We start from the raw sequence: 17,492 nt of genomic DNA on the forward strand, positions 1-17,492 counted from the left end.
ACAGCAAACCACTGTGGCACACATTTACCTATGTAACAAACCTGCACATCCTACACATGTACCCCAGAACTAAAAAAAAAAAAAAAAAAAAAAAGATTTTCTCCCATTGAATTGTCTTTCCACACTTGCCAAAAATCAGTTGGTACAGGGCCAGGCGCGGTAGCTCACGCCTGTAATCCCAGCACTTTGGGAGGCTGAGTTGGGCAGATCATGTGAGGTCAGGAGTTCTGAGACCAGCCTGGGCAACATGTTGAAACCCCATCTCTACTAAAAATACAAAAATCTGACAAGTGTGGTGTGTGCCTGTAATCCCAGCTACTCGGGAGGCTGAGGCAGGAGAATCACTTGAACCTGGGAGGTGTAGGTTGCAGTGAGGCGAGAGCGCACCACTGCACTCCAGCCTGGGTGACAAGAGCAAAACTCTGTCTCAAAAACAATACAAATAAAAATAAAGAGTGTGTTGTTTCATTTCCACAGTTGTGAATTTTACAGATTTCCATCTGTTATTGATTTCTAGTCTCATTCTTATGGTCAGAGAAGATACTTTATATGATTTCAATATTTTAAAACTTAGAGAACTTTTTTTGTGATCCATCCTGGAGAATGTTTCATGTTCCCTTGAGAATAATGTATATTCTACTGTTGTTGGAGGGAAGTGTTTTGTATATGTCCATTAGAGCTAGTTGGTTTATAGAAAGGTTTGAGTTCTCTATATCCTTACTGATCTTCTGTCCGGTTCTGTCCACTACCGAAAGTGGGGTCTCCAACTATTATTGTAGAACGGTCTATTTCTGACTTTGATTCTGTCCATTTCTGCTTTATATATTTTCCGGATCTGTTATTAAGTGCATGAATGTTAATCATTGTTACATTTTATTGTACTGAAACTTTTATTAATATATAATGTTCTTCTTTGCCTTTTGTAACAATTTTTGATTTAAAGTCTATTTTGTCTGATATCAGTACAGCCACCCAGCTCTCTTTTGATTACTATTTGCATGGAATATCTTTTTTTACCCCTTCACTTTCAACCTATGTGTGTCTTTCGATCTAAAGTGAGTCTCTTTCAGGCAGCATATAATAGGAACATGGGAGTGTTTTTTGGTTGACTGTTTTATCCATTCTGCCAATCTCTTACCTTTTGACTGCCTATTTTACTCTATTTAAAGGAATTCCTGATAAGAAAGCACTATTTCTGCCACATTGCTGTGTATGTATGTATGTATGTATGTATGTATGTATCTATTGAGACAGGGTCTCACTCTTTCACCCAGGCTGGAGTGCAGTGGCACGTCTCAGCTCACTGCAGCCTCCGCCTCCTGGGTTCAAGCAATTCTCCTGCTTCAGCCTCCTGAGTAGTTGGGATTACAGGCATCAGCCACCACGCCCGGCTAATATTTCTATTTTTGGTAGAGACTGGATTTCACCATGTTGGCCAGGCTGGTCTTGAACTCCTGACACCAGGTGATCCACCTGCCTCAGCCTCCCAAAGTGCTGTGATTACAGGCATGAGCCACCATGCCTGGCCTGCTGTTTATTTTCTGTATGTCTTATGTCTTTTTTCCCCTCAGTGTATCTTTTGTTGTCTTCTGTGTTTAATTAATTTTTTCTAGTATACCATTTTGATTCCTTCTCCTACTTTTTTTTTCCTGTACATTTTAAAGTTATTTTCTTAGTGGTTACCCTGGGGGTCACAATAAACATCTTAAATTTATAACAGTCTAGTTCAAATTAATGGCAACTTAGCTTTAATAGTATGCAAAATATACATACAGTATATAAATAATATATAACTCTGTCCTCCCCCTTTATGTTATTATTGTCACAAGTTACCTCTTTATACAGTATGTGTACATTAGCATATATTTATAATCATTGTTTTATACATTTGTCTTTTAAGTCATATAGGAAAAATGGGAGATACAAACCAAAAATACAATAATACTGACTTTGACATCAGCATATGTAGTTACCTCCATTGGTGTTATTTTTTCATATGGCTTCTAGTTACTGTCTAGTTTCCTTTCATTTCAGCCTAAAGGACTCCCTTTAGCATTTCTTGTGGGCAGGTCTACTGGCAATAAATCCCCTCAGCTTTTGTTTATCTGGGAATGTCTTAATTCCTCATTCATCTTTGAAGGATAGTTTTATGGAATATAGAATTCTTCTTTGATCTTTTTACTTTCAGCAGCTTAAATATGTCAAACCACTACCTTCTGGCCTTCATAGTTTCTGATGAAAATTTTGCTGTTAATCTTATAGAGGATCCCTTGTACATGATGAGTCACTTCTCTCTTGCTGCTATTAAGATTTTTTTTCTTTTTCTTTTTTTTTTTTTTTTAGAGAGATAGGGTCTCACTACGTTGCCCTGGCTGGTCTTGAACTCCTGGCCTCAAGCGATCCTCTGGCTCAAAGATTCTGTCTTTCAACTGTCTGATTGTAATGTATCTCAGTGAAAATCTCTATGAGTTTATTCTACTTGGAGTTCACTGAGTTTCTTTGATATGTGGATCCATATCTTTCACTAAATTTAGAAAATTTTCAGACATTATTTCTTCAACTATTTTTTCTTTTTCTTTTTTTTTCTTTTTTTCTTTTTTTTCTGAAGACAGGGTCTCACTCTGTCACCCATCATGTAGCAGCATGATCTTGGCTCACTGCAGCCTCCACCTCCCAGGCTCAAGCAATTCTCCCACCTCAGCTTCCTGAGTAGCTAGGACCACAGGCATGTGCCATCACGTCCGGCTAATTTTTTGTATTTTTTGGTAGAGACAGGTTTTGGCCATGTTGCCCAGACTGGTCTTGAACTCCTGGGCTCAAGTGATCTGCCCACCTTGGCCTTCCAAAGTGCTGGGATTACAGGTGTAAGCCACCATGCCTGGTCGATTTCTACAAATATTTTTTTTTTCTGCTCCTTTCTCTTTATCCTCTCTCTTTCTCCTTCCAGGACTTCTATTAGAGTATGTTGCTATGCTTGATGGTGTCCCAGAGGTCTCTTAGGCTTTATTCATTTTTCTTTCTATTCCTGAAACTGGATAATCTCCATGGATTTAGTTTCAAGTTTGTTGATTCATTCTTCTGCCTGCCCAGATTGGTTGAATCCCTCTCGTGAATTTTTCAATTTAGTTATGGTATTTTTTATTATTTTATTTTATTTTTTGAGATGGAGTCTCGCTCTGTCACCCAGGCTGGAGTGCAGTGGCACGATCTTGGCTCACTGCAATCTCCGCCTTTCGGGTTCACGCCATTCTCCTGCCTCAGCCTCCCGAGTTGCTGGGACTAAAGGTGCCCGCCACCATGCCCAGCTAATTTTTGTATTCTTAGTAGAGACAGGGTTTCACCATGTTAGCCAGGATGGTCTCGATCTCTTGACCTCATGATCCGCCCACCTCAGCCTCCCAAAGTGCTGGGATTACAGACCTGAGCCACCCCACCTGGCATTTTGAATGCTTTTTAGCTTTTTGAAAACTGGACATTTTAAATATTATAATGTGGTGACTCTGGAAATAAGATTATTCCTCCCTCCCCAGGGTTTATTGCTGCTTGTTATGGGTCATACTTGTTTGTTTAGTGACTTTTCTAAACTGTTTTCTGCAAAATATTGTGATTTTTGTCCATATTGCTCCCCCTCATGCCAGCAAGCCATACCAGGAAGGCAGACCACCAACATTATGGCCATCACTGATGCACAGAGTGGGAGATATTAGGTGTCTGTGAGGATAGTGACTTCTGTGTGTCATATGCACAGATAGGGATTTCCACGAGCACACACAACAAAGAATACGGTCTTTATAAAAGTAGTTTAGAAAAGTCACTAAGCAACGACCAACTACAACCCACAACAAGCAGCAAGAGCAAAGCCTGGGGAGGAGGTGAATCTCATTTCCAGGGTTACCAAACTATAATATTTCAAATGTCCAGTTTTCAACAAACAGCAAAAAAAAAAAAAAAAAAAATTACACGGCATGAAACAAAAGTTAGGCTGGGCACAGTGGCTCATGCCTGTTATCCTAGCACTTTGAGAGACCATGGCAGGTGGATCACCTGAGGTCAAGAGTTCGAGACCAGCCTGGCCAACATGGTGAAACTCTGTCTCTACTAAAAATACAAAAAAGTTAGCTGGGCATGGTGGCACACAACTGTAATCCCAGCTATTTGGGAGGCTGAGACTGGAGAATCGTTTGAACCCGGGAGGAGAAGGTTGCAGTGAGCTGAGATAGTGCTATTGCACTCTAGCCTGGGGCAACAAGAGCGAGACTCCGTCTCAAAAAAAAAACAAGAAAGAAAGAAAAGTTAAAATCCCTATGTTTTCCTCCCAAAATTTAGTAGCTTCTTCATTAAGCATTCCCCTGGTTATTGTAAGATTTTTATCAGATTCTGGAGACCCAAAAACAGTTTACTCTGATCATTTTTGCCAGCTTAATCGTAGCTTTGGTGGAGGGCTGAAATTGTGGAGCTCTCTAATCCTCCATTTTCAGTTGCTACCTGTCTGGCTAGTTTGAGTCCAAAGGGAAAGACAAATGCAGCACACACATCCTTACCCATGGGCAGTGAAAGCAGATGTGACTGGCCCTGCAGACTGGTGTGGGTGGCATGCACTGGCCTCAGTGACTTTGTGTCTCCAGAGCCTCATGTGGGGTTTGGTTTTATGCTAACATTGGCTTTTCTCAGTCCATGCTGAAATATGTTGGGAATCACCACCAGCAGAGGCACAGAGACTTGGGAAAGGGGACCACATCACTATTCAGCACTGGCAGGCAAATCCCACCTGAAAAGGAAGGAGAGGGCAAGGAATCCTGATGGGGAGATAGTCCTTGGGCTCCCTGCTCTACCTGAAAGAGCTGAGGTTGCATTTGTGCTGGCGGGATGCAGCCAGGCCACTTGGGTTTGAAAATCTCTTATTTTTCAGGGCCTAACCTTTACTTCTATCAATCTGAGTTCTTCCCCTCCCTCTTCTGCAGTTGGCCTGTTTACAGGGCCCTGCCCAGTTGACCACAAAGGCCCAGCATTGGCCAGGGAAGGCAGGAGGGCTCCTGGGGAGGCGCATGTTGTAGAGGGAGTGCTGGAGGACAGGGAAGCCAAAGGTGCCACCAAGAGGACTGGGCATGCACGGGCCTCCATAGCACAGGCTGGGAAGGAAGCACAGATCCCTCTCCACATGAGGCTGGGCCACCCCTGGACCAGCCTTGCCCGTAAGGGCCTGGCTTTGTTTGCTAAGTGTGAGCAGGGCTGTGGCCCCTCCTGGTCTCAAGACAAAACCAGGCAGAAATGCTTTTTTTTTTTTTTTTAGAAAACACTTTTCTTCATAAAGTTTGTTTTTTAAAATACATACTCATATTGTGAAAATTTTAGAAAGTACATGAAAATATAAAGAAGAAAAAAAATTAACTTGACATTTACATACACCCCTTAAAGGTCACCACCAGACACATGGGGAGTATTTACCCACCTCTTTTTCAGAGTGGAGAATGCAACTCTCAGCTTTTATTTATTTATTTATTTATTTATTTATTTATATTTTTAGATGGAGCCTCACTCTGTCACCAGGCTGGAGTGGAATGCCACACTCTCGGCTCACTGCAACCTCCGAGTCCAGGGTTCAAGCGATTCTCCTGCCCCAGCTTCCCGAGTACCTGGGACTACAGGCACACACCACCACACCCGGCTAATTTTTTGTATTTTTAGTAGAGACAGGGTTTCACCATGTTGGCCAAGCTGGTCTCGATCTCCTGACCTCGTGATCCGCCTGCCTCGACCTCCCAAAGTGCTGGGATTACAGGCGTGAAACACCGCGCCTGGCAACTCTCAGCTTTTGATCCACATTCCTACACTTGATGTAACAATTTTAATATTTACTATAAGCATTTCATTGTGTTCTCATATTTTCTTTACAAATAGTACTGTAAACGATTTCACATCAAGCTATTATACATTTGAACATTTCATGATTTGCTGAACAATTTTTCCGTGGTTTGTTGTGCCAGGTTTTATCATTAACAGACAAACAGGATGGGTCTTTCTGAGGCCTGGCATCTGCCCCCTGTTCTCACAGACCCTCCTCCCCAGGCCCGCCTGCCCTCCCCCATCAACTCTGTCCACATGCTTCTGTCTCTGATCTGTACTTGGCCTTCCCTGGAGCCCTCGTTCCTGGCAGGATGAGGGCAGCATGGGAAGAAAGTGGGTAGCACTTACTGTATTGGGTGAGGGGTAGAGGGTACCAATAGCACCCAGCTCACGGCAGCCACACCACCCTCTCAGTGTGCAGCAGCACATCAGACAGTAGACTGGCTTTGTAATCCCACCATCTGTGTCAGCACCATTGCTCCTTCTGTCCTGGACCTTGACAAAGCTACCACTCCAGCGCCTCCTGAGAGTCCCCATGGCTTCTGCTTTATACATTTTGGTGTTAGACTTTCTGTGAATTGCTCCCTCAGTTACCTTCTGTGTGCTACGTGATGGTTCTGCCTGGAATCCAACTTGGTCGAAAAACAGACTGGGCCATTTCCCTCTGGGGACGAGGCCACGGCCTGTCCAGTGCTGTGCTCCCTCTCAGCCCCGACCGGCTGGCCTCTCCACAGTGGTCATCTTCCCAGAGTAGGCGGCAAGAGGAAACATTTGTCCTGTCTTCTCGCCTGACCTGGCTGCTTCAAACATCAGGACCACCGGCGCTCCTTAGGCTGCCCTGGCTGTGCGGGGACAGTGGCCCCTGACTGCCTCTCCCCAGTCATTCTGGAGATGTTGCCCCCAAGTGGTCCTTTCCCACATCACCCAGACCCTGGGCTCTCCTAAGGAAATGGAGGCCAAGCAGGACAGACAGCCGCACTCTGAGCTCCATCCTCCACCTCAGCACATGCAGCCCATCCCTCTGTCTGCCCCACTCTGTGCTCCCTCTCCTTCACGTCTGTCCTCTCCATGGACTGCTTGCCTTTGGCCCACAAGCTTTATTGTCTCCTGGGTCCTAAAACAAAACTTTCTAAAAAGTCAGAACAAGAAATCATAAAAGACCAGGCTGGGAGTGGTGGCTCACAACTATAATCCCATCATTTTAGGAAGCTGAGGCAGGAGGATTGCTTGAGGAGTTTGAGACCAGCTTGGGCGACAGAGTTAGATTCCCATCTCTAAAACTAAAAATAAATACATAAGTAAAAGAGCAGTTGACTGGATTGTGCAATTTTGATTTACTTGTTTGGAAAGCGGAACTTAGAAGGTTTTGGGTTTTTATGAGACAGGATCTCATGCCGTCACTCAGACTGGAGTGCAGTAGCATTATCATGGCTCACCACAGCCCCAACCTCCTGGGATCAGGTGATCCTCCCACCTCAGCCTCCCAAGTAGCTGGGACTACAGGTGCACACCACCATACCCGGCTAATTTTTGGATTTTTTGTAGAGACGGAGTTTCACCATGTTGCCCAGGCTGGTCTCGAACTCCTGAGCTCAAGCAATCTGCCCATCTCAGCCTCCCAAAGTGCTGGGATTACAGGCATGAACCACCACACCCGGCCCAGAACTTAGAATTCAAAAGGCAAATAAAGTGGCAGAACATCTCACCACACATCACAGAGGATTAGCTCTGAAGAGATAGAAGTAGTGCACCCAGAGACTTCCTGGGGAACATCAGAACACTTCCAAGGGAGCCTGTAAAATGTCTATTTCCAGGAAAAAAATCAATCATCAAGACTTACGTACTAGGGTGTTTGTCATCGGGGAACACGGGAATCGATTGAAATGCGCATCCACTGAGATAGGCTCATTAAAAAAATAGCACGTCCGTAAGATGAGGCCTCCGCAGCTACAATAGCACCATTTGCAAAGAATCATGATGCCGGAGCTGCTATGGTGTGTGTCCCGTGAGAAGAGGCAAGGTACAAAAGGACATGTGATCTATGCCACCACCACCTTTGTACACAGCCTGTTAAGAATGAATTTTGGCCGGGCGCGGTGGCCACGCCTGTAATCCCAGCACTTTGGGAGGCCAAGGCGGGCAGATCATGAGGTCAGGAGATCGAGACCATCCTGGCTAACACGGTGAAACCCTGTCTCTCCTAAAAATACAAAAAATTAGCCGGGCGAGGTGGCGGGCGCCTGTAATCCCAGCTACACGAGGCTGAGGCAGGAGAATGGCGTGAACCCCGGGGGGCGGAGCCTGCAGTGAGCCGAGATCGCACCACTGCACTCCAGGCTGGGCGACAGTGAGACTCTGTCTCAAAAAAAAAAAAAAAATTTGATTTTTACGGCCAGGTGCGGTGGCTCATGCCTGTAATCCCAGTACTTTGGGAGGCCAAGGCAAGCAGATCATGAGGTCAAGAGATCAAAACCATCCTGGTCAACATGGTGAAACCCCGTCTCTACTAAAAATACAAAAATTAGCTGGGCCTGGTGGCACACACCTGTAGTCCCAGCTACTCAGGAGGCTGGGGCAGGAGAATCGCTTGAACCCGGGAGGCAGAGGTTGCAGTGAGCCGAGATTGTGCCACTGCACTCCAGCCTGGGCAACAGAGCGAGACTCTGTCTCAAAAAAAAAAAAAAAAAAACACATGAATTTTACTTCTTTAAAATTATTATTTTGAGATGGGGTCTCACTCTGTCGCCCAGGCTGGAGTGCAGTGGCACGATCACAGTGCAATCATAGCTCACTGCAGCCTCAACCTCCCGGGCTCAAATGATCCTCCCACCTCAGCCTCCCGAGTAGCTGGGGCTACAGGTTCATGCCACCATGCCTGGCTAATTTTTGTGTTTTTCGTAGGGACACGGTCTCTCCATATTGAGCAGGCCGGTCTGGAACTCCTGGGCTCAGGCGGTTGAATTTTACATTTTTAAATGGTTAAAAGAAGACTACTATTACATGACCCATGAAATCCAAAATGTCGTATTCATCCATAAAGGTTTGTTGCCATACACCCTCCCTCATTCACCTCCGGGTTGCCCGTGGCTGCCTTCTGAAGGCAACGGCAGGCTTGAGCGGTTGCAACAGAGACCATATAGCTGGCAAAGGTGGAAGTATTTACCTCCAGACCTTCACAGAAAATGCTTGCCAACTCCTGAGCTATATACGCACGGTAGAAAAGGTCTCCAAGGCAACACGCAGCTCCTCAATAGAGACTAACTGTGGGATGATGGAACTATCTGTGGCTTTTCATCTTTTTTTTCTGTATTTCCATTCTTTCTCTATAATAAGCATGTACTGCATTTATAACAACAAAAGTGGAAGTTTTCAATGAAATTGCATACTCACAAAAACCTTCTCTGCACTCCCACCACTTCTGCCAGCAGCTGCATCCCCGGGGATCAGGGGGCTTCTCCCCCAAACAGTGGCCAGAAAAAGGAGCACTCCTCCAGGACCAAGGAAAGCAGGCTCTCAGGGGCAGGGAGAGAGCATAAAGCAGTGTCTGGGACCAGGGTGTGTGACCGGCTCTGACCTGCATCCCTGTTTAGGCCACGGCAAGCCCCAGAGGGCAGGGACCATGCAAGGGTGCCGGGCCACGTGAGGCTCTGCCCATTGCAGCACGGACCCCCTGAGGAGCCCCCACCACAAAGACAGTGATCAGGAGGCCTGGGCCCTCTTCTCTCCACCGAAGAACAGAGGGGCCAACTTGGTGACCTGAGAATCCAGCTGCTTGGAGACCCTCTGCTGGGCAAGGGGTGGGCACGGTTGAGGAAAGGGCAGCGGGACGTCCCCATGGCTGGGGGCAGTGGGCAAGTGGTCAGAGAAGTGAGCCTGGGAGAACTGACCCAAAAATCAGGGCTGGAGATGAGGCCTTGGGGAGCCACTCCCAGGCTCCTCTGAGCAGACACAGACTCCCCACAGAGGCAGAGACACCACCACCCTGGCCTGCCTAAGAAGTGAGGCTCAGAGACCAGGTCCGACCAGTCAGCTCATCGGGGACAGATGGGCACTATGGCCAGGCCCTACCACAGTGACAGAGCCTGTGACCACCCTCGCCGTGGTCTGGAGGGGCTCCCCTGGGGTCTCAGTGCTTTCTCTGTGTTCCCAGGTGTCTTCCTGCCCCCGTCCCCAGCAGTGGCAAACGAACGAGTCCTGGAAGAAGTGGGGATCATGGCCTTGGCACCCCTGGCCGAGATGCTAACCAGCTTGCAGCCCAGCGCCACACCGGGCTCACTCATGAGCCCCCTGACAGGCACTCTCAGCACACTGATGTCTGGCCCAGCACCCACGTCACAGAGCAGCCCCCTCACCAGCTTCCTGACCAGTCCCATTGCGGGACCCCTAACAGGCACACTGGCCAGTTCCCTGGGCCTGCCCTCCACTGGCACCCTGACTCCCAACAGCCCCCTGGCAGGCCCTGTGGCCATGTCCCAGAGCAGCCCCCTGATAGCCCCTGTGACGGGCACGGTGGCTGTCTCTCTGAGCAGCCCCCTCCTCAGCTCCACTGCCACCCCACTAGGGGTCTCTCAGAACCTGCTGGCCAACCCCATGAGCAACCTGGTCCTGCCAGAGGCCCCAAGGCTGCGGCTGGCTGAGCCACTCCGCGGAGGCCCCTCTGGGCCCCAGTCCCCAGCTTGCGTGGTACCCACTGCCACCACCAAAGGTAACAGGTGTGGTGGGTGGTGGGTGGCAGAGTGGGGGGGGGCAGAGCCCTCCCACCTCACTCTAATCCCCCTTTTTTCATTTCTGTTCCCTCCACATCACTAGTCCCATTCTCCACTGAGCCCCCCCAGTCGACCCAGGACCCAGAGCCTCTCAGCATGGCGTTTGCAGGCGCACCCCTCCAGTCCTCCACCCCTATCAGAACCATGGGCACACCTGCTCCCGAGACGGCCTTCTCCTTCAACACTTCGGACACACAGGCCCAGCCCAGTGCCGCCCAGGAACAAGTGGTCCCTGCATCTGTCCCCACCTCCCCTACGGTCACCATCCTTGCCTCTGCCCCCGCCCTTGCCCCCCAGGTTGCCACCAGCTACACACCCTCAAGCACCACCCACATCGCCCAGGGTGCCCCCCATCCCCCTTCCCGAATGCATAATTCCCCAACCCGGAACCTGCCTGTCCCCCGCTGTCCTCCACACAACGCCCACTCCCCACCTCGTACCTCATCCTCCCCGGCTTCAGTCAATGACTCTCGAGGTCCACGCACCACAGAACCGTCGACGAAGAGCATGATGGAGGTGGAACGGAAGCTGGCCCACCGCAAGACCAGCAAGTTCCCCGAGAACCCCCGAGGTCAGTGACACTGCGGGCTCCACGCGGGTCGGGCCCCCAGGCCCTCTCCCTGCCGCCTGCCTGGGCTGCTGAGCCCAGCTCCTCTCACCCTCTCACCTGGGCTGACGAGACCCTGTGTCCCCAGAGTCGAAGCAGCTGGCCTGGGAGAGGCTGGTGGGTGAGATTGCCTTCCAGCTGGACCGCAGGATCCTGTCCAGCATCTTCCCAGAGCGCGTACGGCTCTACGGCTTCACTGTCTCCAACATCCCAGAGAAGATCATCCAGGTGTGCGGCCAGGGGTCCTGCAGGGACAGGGGGCAGGTTGGCCCATGAGGGGCCGTGGGGACCCTGCACTCTGGCCAGGCCAAACTTGCCAGGACCTGAGGAGTCCCTGGGATAGAGGAAGCTGACTGCTCAGTGCCAACGGCCAGCAGGTGTTGGGGCATCTGGCAGTGGGAGCCCACGGTCTCCTCAGAGGAAGGTGAGGTGGGGGTTTTCAGCATGGCCGGGCGGCTCTCCCCCTTTGCCACCAGGATGGCCTCCTCTGTGGACGCACGTGGAGGATGATGCTTTGCCAACATGCCGGAGTGTGCGTCTGTGCCATGCGTGTGGCAGGCTGTAGAAGGCACGGGGAAGCTGGGTTGGGGGTGTGCGGCTGCTGGGCAGGGAGGGCGGCTGCATCCCTACTTACCACTTGGGCTTCTCTTGAGAAAACAGCCCAGCTGCATTCCCGGCTGCTTTTTCTCTCCAGCTGTGTTTATCTGTGGATTGCAGGCCTATGTGTAGCCTAAGCGGGAGCTACTGTGAGCTGCATGGGTCCAGGTTGGAGCTTTGCCTCTGGTTAAAGCATCCTTGGGTTAGTTTTGTGTGTGGGGGATTTTGTTTGTTTGTTTTCAGATGGACTCTCGCTCTGTCACCTGCCCAGGGTGAGCTGAGATTGAGCCATTACACTCCAGCCTGGGCAACAAACCAAGACTCCACCTGAAAAAAAAAAAAAGAGTACACAACAGTGTATGTACCCAGCTCACTGCAACCTCTGCCTCTCAATTCAAATGATTCTGCTGCCCCAGCCTCTTTTTTTGACACAGCCCAGGCTGGAGTACAGTGGCGTGATCCTAGCTCACTGCAACCATGAAACTCCTGGGGGTTCAAGCCTGTCAAGTAGCTGGGACCACAGGTTTACGCCACCACGCCCAGCTAATATATATATATATATATATATATATATATTTTTTTTTTTTTTTTTTTTGAGATGGTGTTTTGCTCTTGTCGCCCAGGCTGGAGTGCAATGGTGCGATCTCGGATCACCACAACCTCTGCCTCCTGGGTTCAAGAAATTCTCCTGCCTCAGCCTCCCAAGTAGCTGGGATTACAGGCATGAACCACCATGCCCGGCTAACTTTTTGGTATTTTTAGTAGAGACGGGGTTTCTCCATGTTGGCCAGGCTGGTCTCAAACTCCCAACCTCAGGTGATCCGTCCGCCTCAGCCTCCGAAAGTGCGGGGATGACAGGCGTGAGCCACCGCGCCCGGCCCCGAAAGGGAAGCTTTTAAAGACACAGGCGTCCATGTAGGCTGTCTTGAAACCAAGTTTAGAGGTCACAGAAGCTCACTGCAGTGGCCTTGTTCATTGGTGAAGGCCACTGCTAGGCGAGTGGCCCTGAGCAAGCAGTGTCTTGGAATCCTGCACTCTTGAGGACGTTTTTGTGATAAATCCTGTTACAGGCCTGTGTGCGAGAGGACTTCTTCACGGCCTTTCCCTATTGCAATTTTTTTTAAGATGGGGTCACACTCTGTCGCCCAGGCTGGAGTGTAGTGGCATAATCATGGTTCACTCCAGTGGCCCTCCCATCTCAGCCTCCCTGCTAACTGGGACTACAGGCATGCACCAACACACCTGGCTAATTTTTTTTTTTTGAGACAGAGTCTTGCTCTTGTCACCCAGGCTGGAGTGCAGTGGTACAATCTCAGCTCACTGCAGCCTCCGCCTCCTGGGTTCAAGCAATTCTACTGCCTCAGCCTCTCGAGTAGCTGGGATTACAGGCACCCGCCACCACACCCGGCTAATTTTTGTATTTTTTTGGTAGAGATGGGGTTTTGCCATGTTGGCCAGGCTGGTCTCAAACTCTCTGCCTCAAGTGATCTGCCTGCCTCTGCCTCCAAAAGTGCTGGGATTACAGGCGTGAGCCACGGTGCCCAGCCTTAAATTTTTTTTTTTTTTTTTTTTTTTTGCTCTGTCACCCAGGCTAGAGTGCAGAGGCCAGATCTTGGCTCACTGCAACCTCCGTCTCCCAAGTTCAAGCGATTCTCCTGCCTCAGCCTCCCAAGTAGTTGGAATTACAGGCACACACCACCAGGCCCGGCTAATTTTTGTATTTTTAGGAGAGATGGGGTTTCATCATGTTGGTCAGGCTGGTGTCGAACTCCTGACCTTGTGATCCGCCTGCCTTGGCCTCGCCCAGCTTTAAATTTTTTATAGAGATGAATTCTCACTGTGTTGCCCAGACTAACCTTGAACTCCTGGGCTCAAGTGATCCACCTGCCTCGGTCTCCCAAAGTGCTGGGATTCCAGGTACGAGCCACAGCACTGGCCTACGGACTACATTTTTTTTTTTTTTTTTTTACATAAGTGACTATTTTGATACCAGCAACTTTCACAGGGGTTTTTGGCTGTCTTGGGATTGATTTGTAATGCGCCCACCCTGTGTTCAGACAGAGATTCTCTGACACCTGCTGCCACTCCCTTGCCGTGGAGCCCGTCCGTGGCAGTGTCCCGGGTGCTGCATAGGAAAGGCCTGGGTGCTGAGCACGGGCACACGCCTCGGAGGACGGTGTGGACACGGTCATGTGTGCACTCCTCCACATCCCATTGACACTGGGTCCTACAGACTCTCCTGCTGCTCACTTCTCTCATCCTTCACACCTTCCGCTGGTCCACACTGCTGTCACCTGCTCCCTGGTCCACAGCCGCCTTCCCCCTGCACTCACTCACTCCTGACTAGTATCGAGCCAGGTGTACACCAGGCAGTCCTGAGTCAATCCACTCTCCTGGGGAGGCATTCAGTAAATGCGTAAAGTAATACATCGATAATAGAGGTGATGCATGCTCTGGGAACAGGGGAGCAGAGAGAAGGTGGTACTGCCTTGCAATCTCCCCACCCAGACCTTGGCCTCATAGTTGAGCATCTTGGATGCCCTGCCTTCCCTATCCCTTGAAGGAATTTTTTTTTTTTTTTTTTTTTTTTTGAGATGGAGTCTCGCTCTGTCACCCGGGCTGGAGTGCATTGGCGCGATCTTGGCTCACTGCAAGCTCCACGCCACGGGTTCATGGCATTCTCCTGCCTCAGCCTCCCAAGTAGCTGGGACTACAGGCGCCCGCCACCACGCCCAGCTAATTTTTTTTTTTGTATTTTTAGTAAAGACAGGGTTTCACAGTGTTCGCCAGGATGGTCTCGATCTCCTGACCTCATGATCCGCCTGCCTCAGCCTCCCAAAGTGCTGGAATTACAGGCGTGAGCCACCAAGCCCGGCCCTTGAAGGAATATTTTTAAGACAGGGTGATATTTGTAAGACACAACTGACACACCTCAGCCGGGCATGGTGGCTCACGCCTGTCATCCCAGCACTGTGGGAGGCCGAGGCGGGCAGATCACCTGAGGTCAGGAGTTTGAGACCAGCCTGGCCAACGTGATGAAACCCCGTCTCTACTAAAAATACAAAAACATTAGCCGGGCGTGGAGGCATACGCCTGTAATCCCAGCTACTTGGGAGGCTGAGGCAGAAGAATTGCTTGAACCCGGGAGGCGGAGGTTGCAGTGAGCTGAGATCGAACCACTGCACTCCACCCTGGGCAACATAGCGAGACTCCATCTCAAAACAACAACAAAAAGACACAACTCGCTGCATTGAGATGTGAGTGCACTGCCATCCCCCAAGGTGGGGGCCCCTGCGTGCCCTGGTGCTCAGTGCTCACTGGGGCCGCTGCCTGTAACCCCCAGTACACTCCTGCAGGAGGCACTGTGATTTCCTTCCCATCCCAGCAGGGAAACTGAGGCTCAGTCCCAGTGTGATGCAGAAGCAGCCGTTGAGCACGGCTGTCCATGGGCCCTCACTCCTGCGCTGAACCTCGATGGTGTCTTCCTGCCCCCAACAACTGTGCATATTACTCGTTTGCCTAGAAGGCTCAGGGGCCAAGAACCTCCAGCTGGGGAGAGACAGGCGCATCCCAGGCACGTCCCAGGCAACAGGGGTGCTGAGCGCAGGCTCTGGGAGCACTTAGCAGAGGTTGGCGTCACATTAACCGGGCCCGGTCCTGAGTCCAGCCCCAAGCCTGGTACCCTGCGCACATGACCGGCCTATAGCCTTCCCCGAGGGGTGGTGCCTGAACAGCTTGTCTGGGCAAGGAGTAGGGAAGAGTATTCCCTGCAGGTTGGGGACCACCACGTCAGCCATCTGGGACACAGTAGGACATAGCTGGAAGAGGGGTGCAGGGACAGATGGGGGGACACTGGAGGGTGGCCCTCCCCCAAGTGTTGGAGCAGCGGAAACTGCAGGAGGAGCTCGGGCAGGGGATAGCCCACCCAACTCCACTTCAGACCCGTGGCTCTGTGGGCCTGTGCAGAGAGCGGGCAGGGCCAAGCCTGGAGGCAGGGGCAGCTGCACCTGAGACAGGCTGCAAGATTGGCAGGACCCAGTGCAAAATGAAAATAATTCAAAACTTAGAACTTCAGGATGGTGCCAACAGCGCATTCAGCTGGGCACTGGGCTTCCCACAACTGCCCAGGTCACACATCCAGGGGGCAGCGGCAGGCTGAGTGGGAGGGGCTGCCTTCATGATTACATGCCTTAGGGTGGGAGCCAGTCACTGCCTGGCTGGTGGGAGGACACAGGGCATGAGGAAGTGAGTGGAAACTGACCCGGATGTGCTGGTTCCCAGGCCCTGGCCCTGGCCCCAGGCCCAGGAGGACGCAGATGGAGACAGACCCCTCAGCGCTGGGGCCAACACTTGCCTGGGGTTGTCAGTTCAGTGATGGGGGAGGAAAGGGAGTCCCCTAGGGGGTGTACAGGCTAGAGGGTGCTGAGGATGGAGGCCAGGGTAAGGAAGGGGGTGGCCTTCAGACGCTGAAAGGAAGCAGAGCAGGGAGCCAGGAGGAGGCCTGGGAAAGACCCCAGACTCCTGGGTCAGGGGACCCTGTGCACCTCCAGATGCCTAGCCACGCCCCCTGTCCTCAGTCCCTGGAGGCCTCAGCCCAGTTGCACTCCCTGGTGGTGGGTGGAGCAGACGACAGGGTTGGGGCATCCTCTTCCACCCTGTGGCTGAGGCCCTACTGGGGAGCTTTGAGAGCCACCTGCCCTGCCCGGATCAGGCCTTGGAGACCTGTCAGGCTCTGCCCACTGGGTTCCCCTGTCCTAGACCCTTGAGGTCTCTCGCAGAACCTCCCCACCGCACACCCCTCAGATCCTGGCCATCTCACAGCCTCACCTGCCCCTCGGTCTTCCCCTTACCTGCCTGTGTGTGGAGGTGTGGCAAGGGAGGGTCCCTGATGGCCGCTGTCCCCACAGGCTTCCCTGAACCCCAGTGACCACAAGCTGGATGAGAAGCTGTGCCAGAGGCTCACACAGCGCTATGTGAGCATCATGAACAGGCTGCAGAGTCTGGGCTACAACGGGCGGGTGCACCCTGCGCTGACCGAGCAGCTGGTGAACGCCTATGGCATCCTGCGAGAGCGCCCGGAGCTGGCGGCGTCCGAGGGCGGCCCCTACACCGTGGACTTCCTGCAGCGTGTGCTGGTGGAGACCGTGCACCCCGGCATGCTCGCCGACGCGCTGCTGCTGCTCTCCTGCCTCAGCCAGCTGGCGCACGATGACGGCAAGCCCATGTTCATCTGGTGACGCTGGAGCTGGGAGGTCCAGGCTCGCTCGGCCCCACAGCCCTGTGCACGGCCATTAAAGCTTCCCACAGACACTGGTCGCTGGGCCTGTGCCAGCGCTCCTGGGTGGTGCTGCCTCCTCTGGGGTGGCTCACCGGGCCCCAGCACCATGCCCCTTCAGCCCTGCCTGCCCTGGAGGTCAATGCCCATACCGGACCCTCTTCAAGAGCCCGAGAGGCCAAGGCTCAGCAGTGGTCTGCGAGGGGTTGGTCTGAAGGCCCCCAGGCTCCCCTCCCACGGCACTGAGAGCAGTGGGAGCTCCTGGGACTGGGATGGGGAAGGGTAGGAACCAGGAAGGGGTGGAGCAGGGAGGAAAGGGCCGTGGCTCTGTGCCTGCCGCAGTGGTGAGGGGCACGGAGTTGGCAGAGGTGGGAGGAGACAAGGATGTAGGTGTGGGATCCCT

General features: G+C 51.6%; 1 protein-coding gene across 4 annotated transcripts in view; it reads left to right on the top strand.

Moving 5' to 3' along the window:
• The window catches only part of SPATC1 (spermatogenesis and centriole associated 1), a 35,040-nt gene extending 17,916 nt beyond the window's left edge, over positions 1–17,124 (top strand). The window contains exons 2-7 of one of the 4 annotated variants that reach the window (XR_010159129.1): positions 9,995–10,549; positions 10,654–11,181; positions 11,306–11,445; positions 11,912–12,016; positions 15,200–15,388; positions 16,722–17,124. Coding sequence is in view for 2 of the 4 variants with exons in the window: in XM_016958962.4 (XP_016814451.2) it covers positions 9,995–10,549; positions 10,654–11,181; positions 11,306–11,445; positions 11,912–12,016; positions 16,722–17,051 (1,658 nt within the window). In the remaining 2 variants the exon portion in view is untranslated. 4 annotated transcript variants of the gene reach the window in all.
• The last annotated feature ends 368 nt before the right edge of the window (positions 17,125–17,492 follow it).

This window comes from Pan troglodytes, chromosome 7 (assembly GCF_028858775.2).
Source record: "Pan troglodytes isolate AG18354 chromosome 7, NHGRI_mPanTro3-v2.0_pri, whole genome shotgun sequence".
In the NCBI taxonomy this organism is placed as follows: Eukaryota; Metazoa; Chordata; class Mammalia; order Primates; family Hominidae; genus Pan; species Pan troglodytes.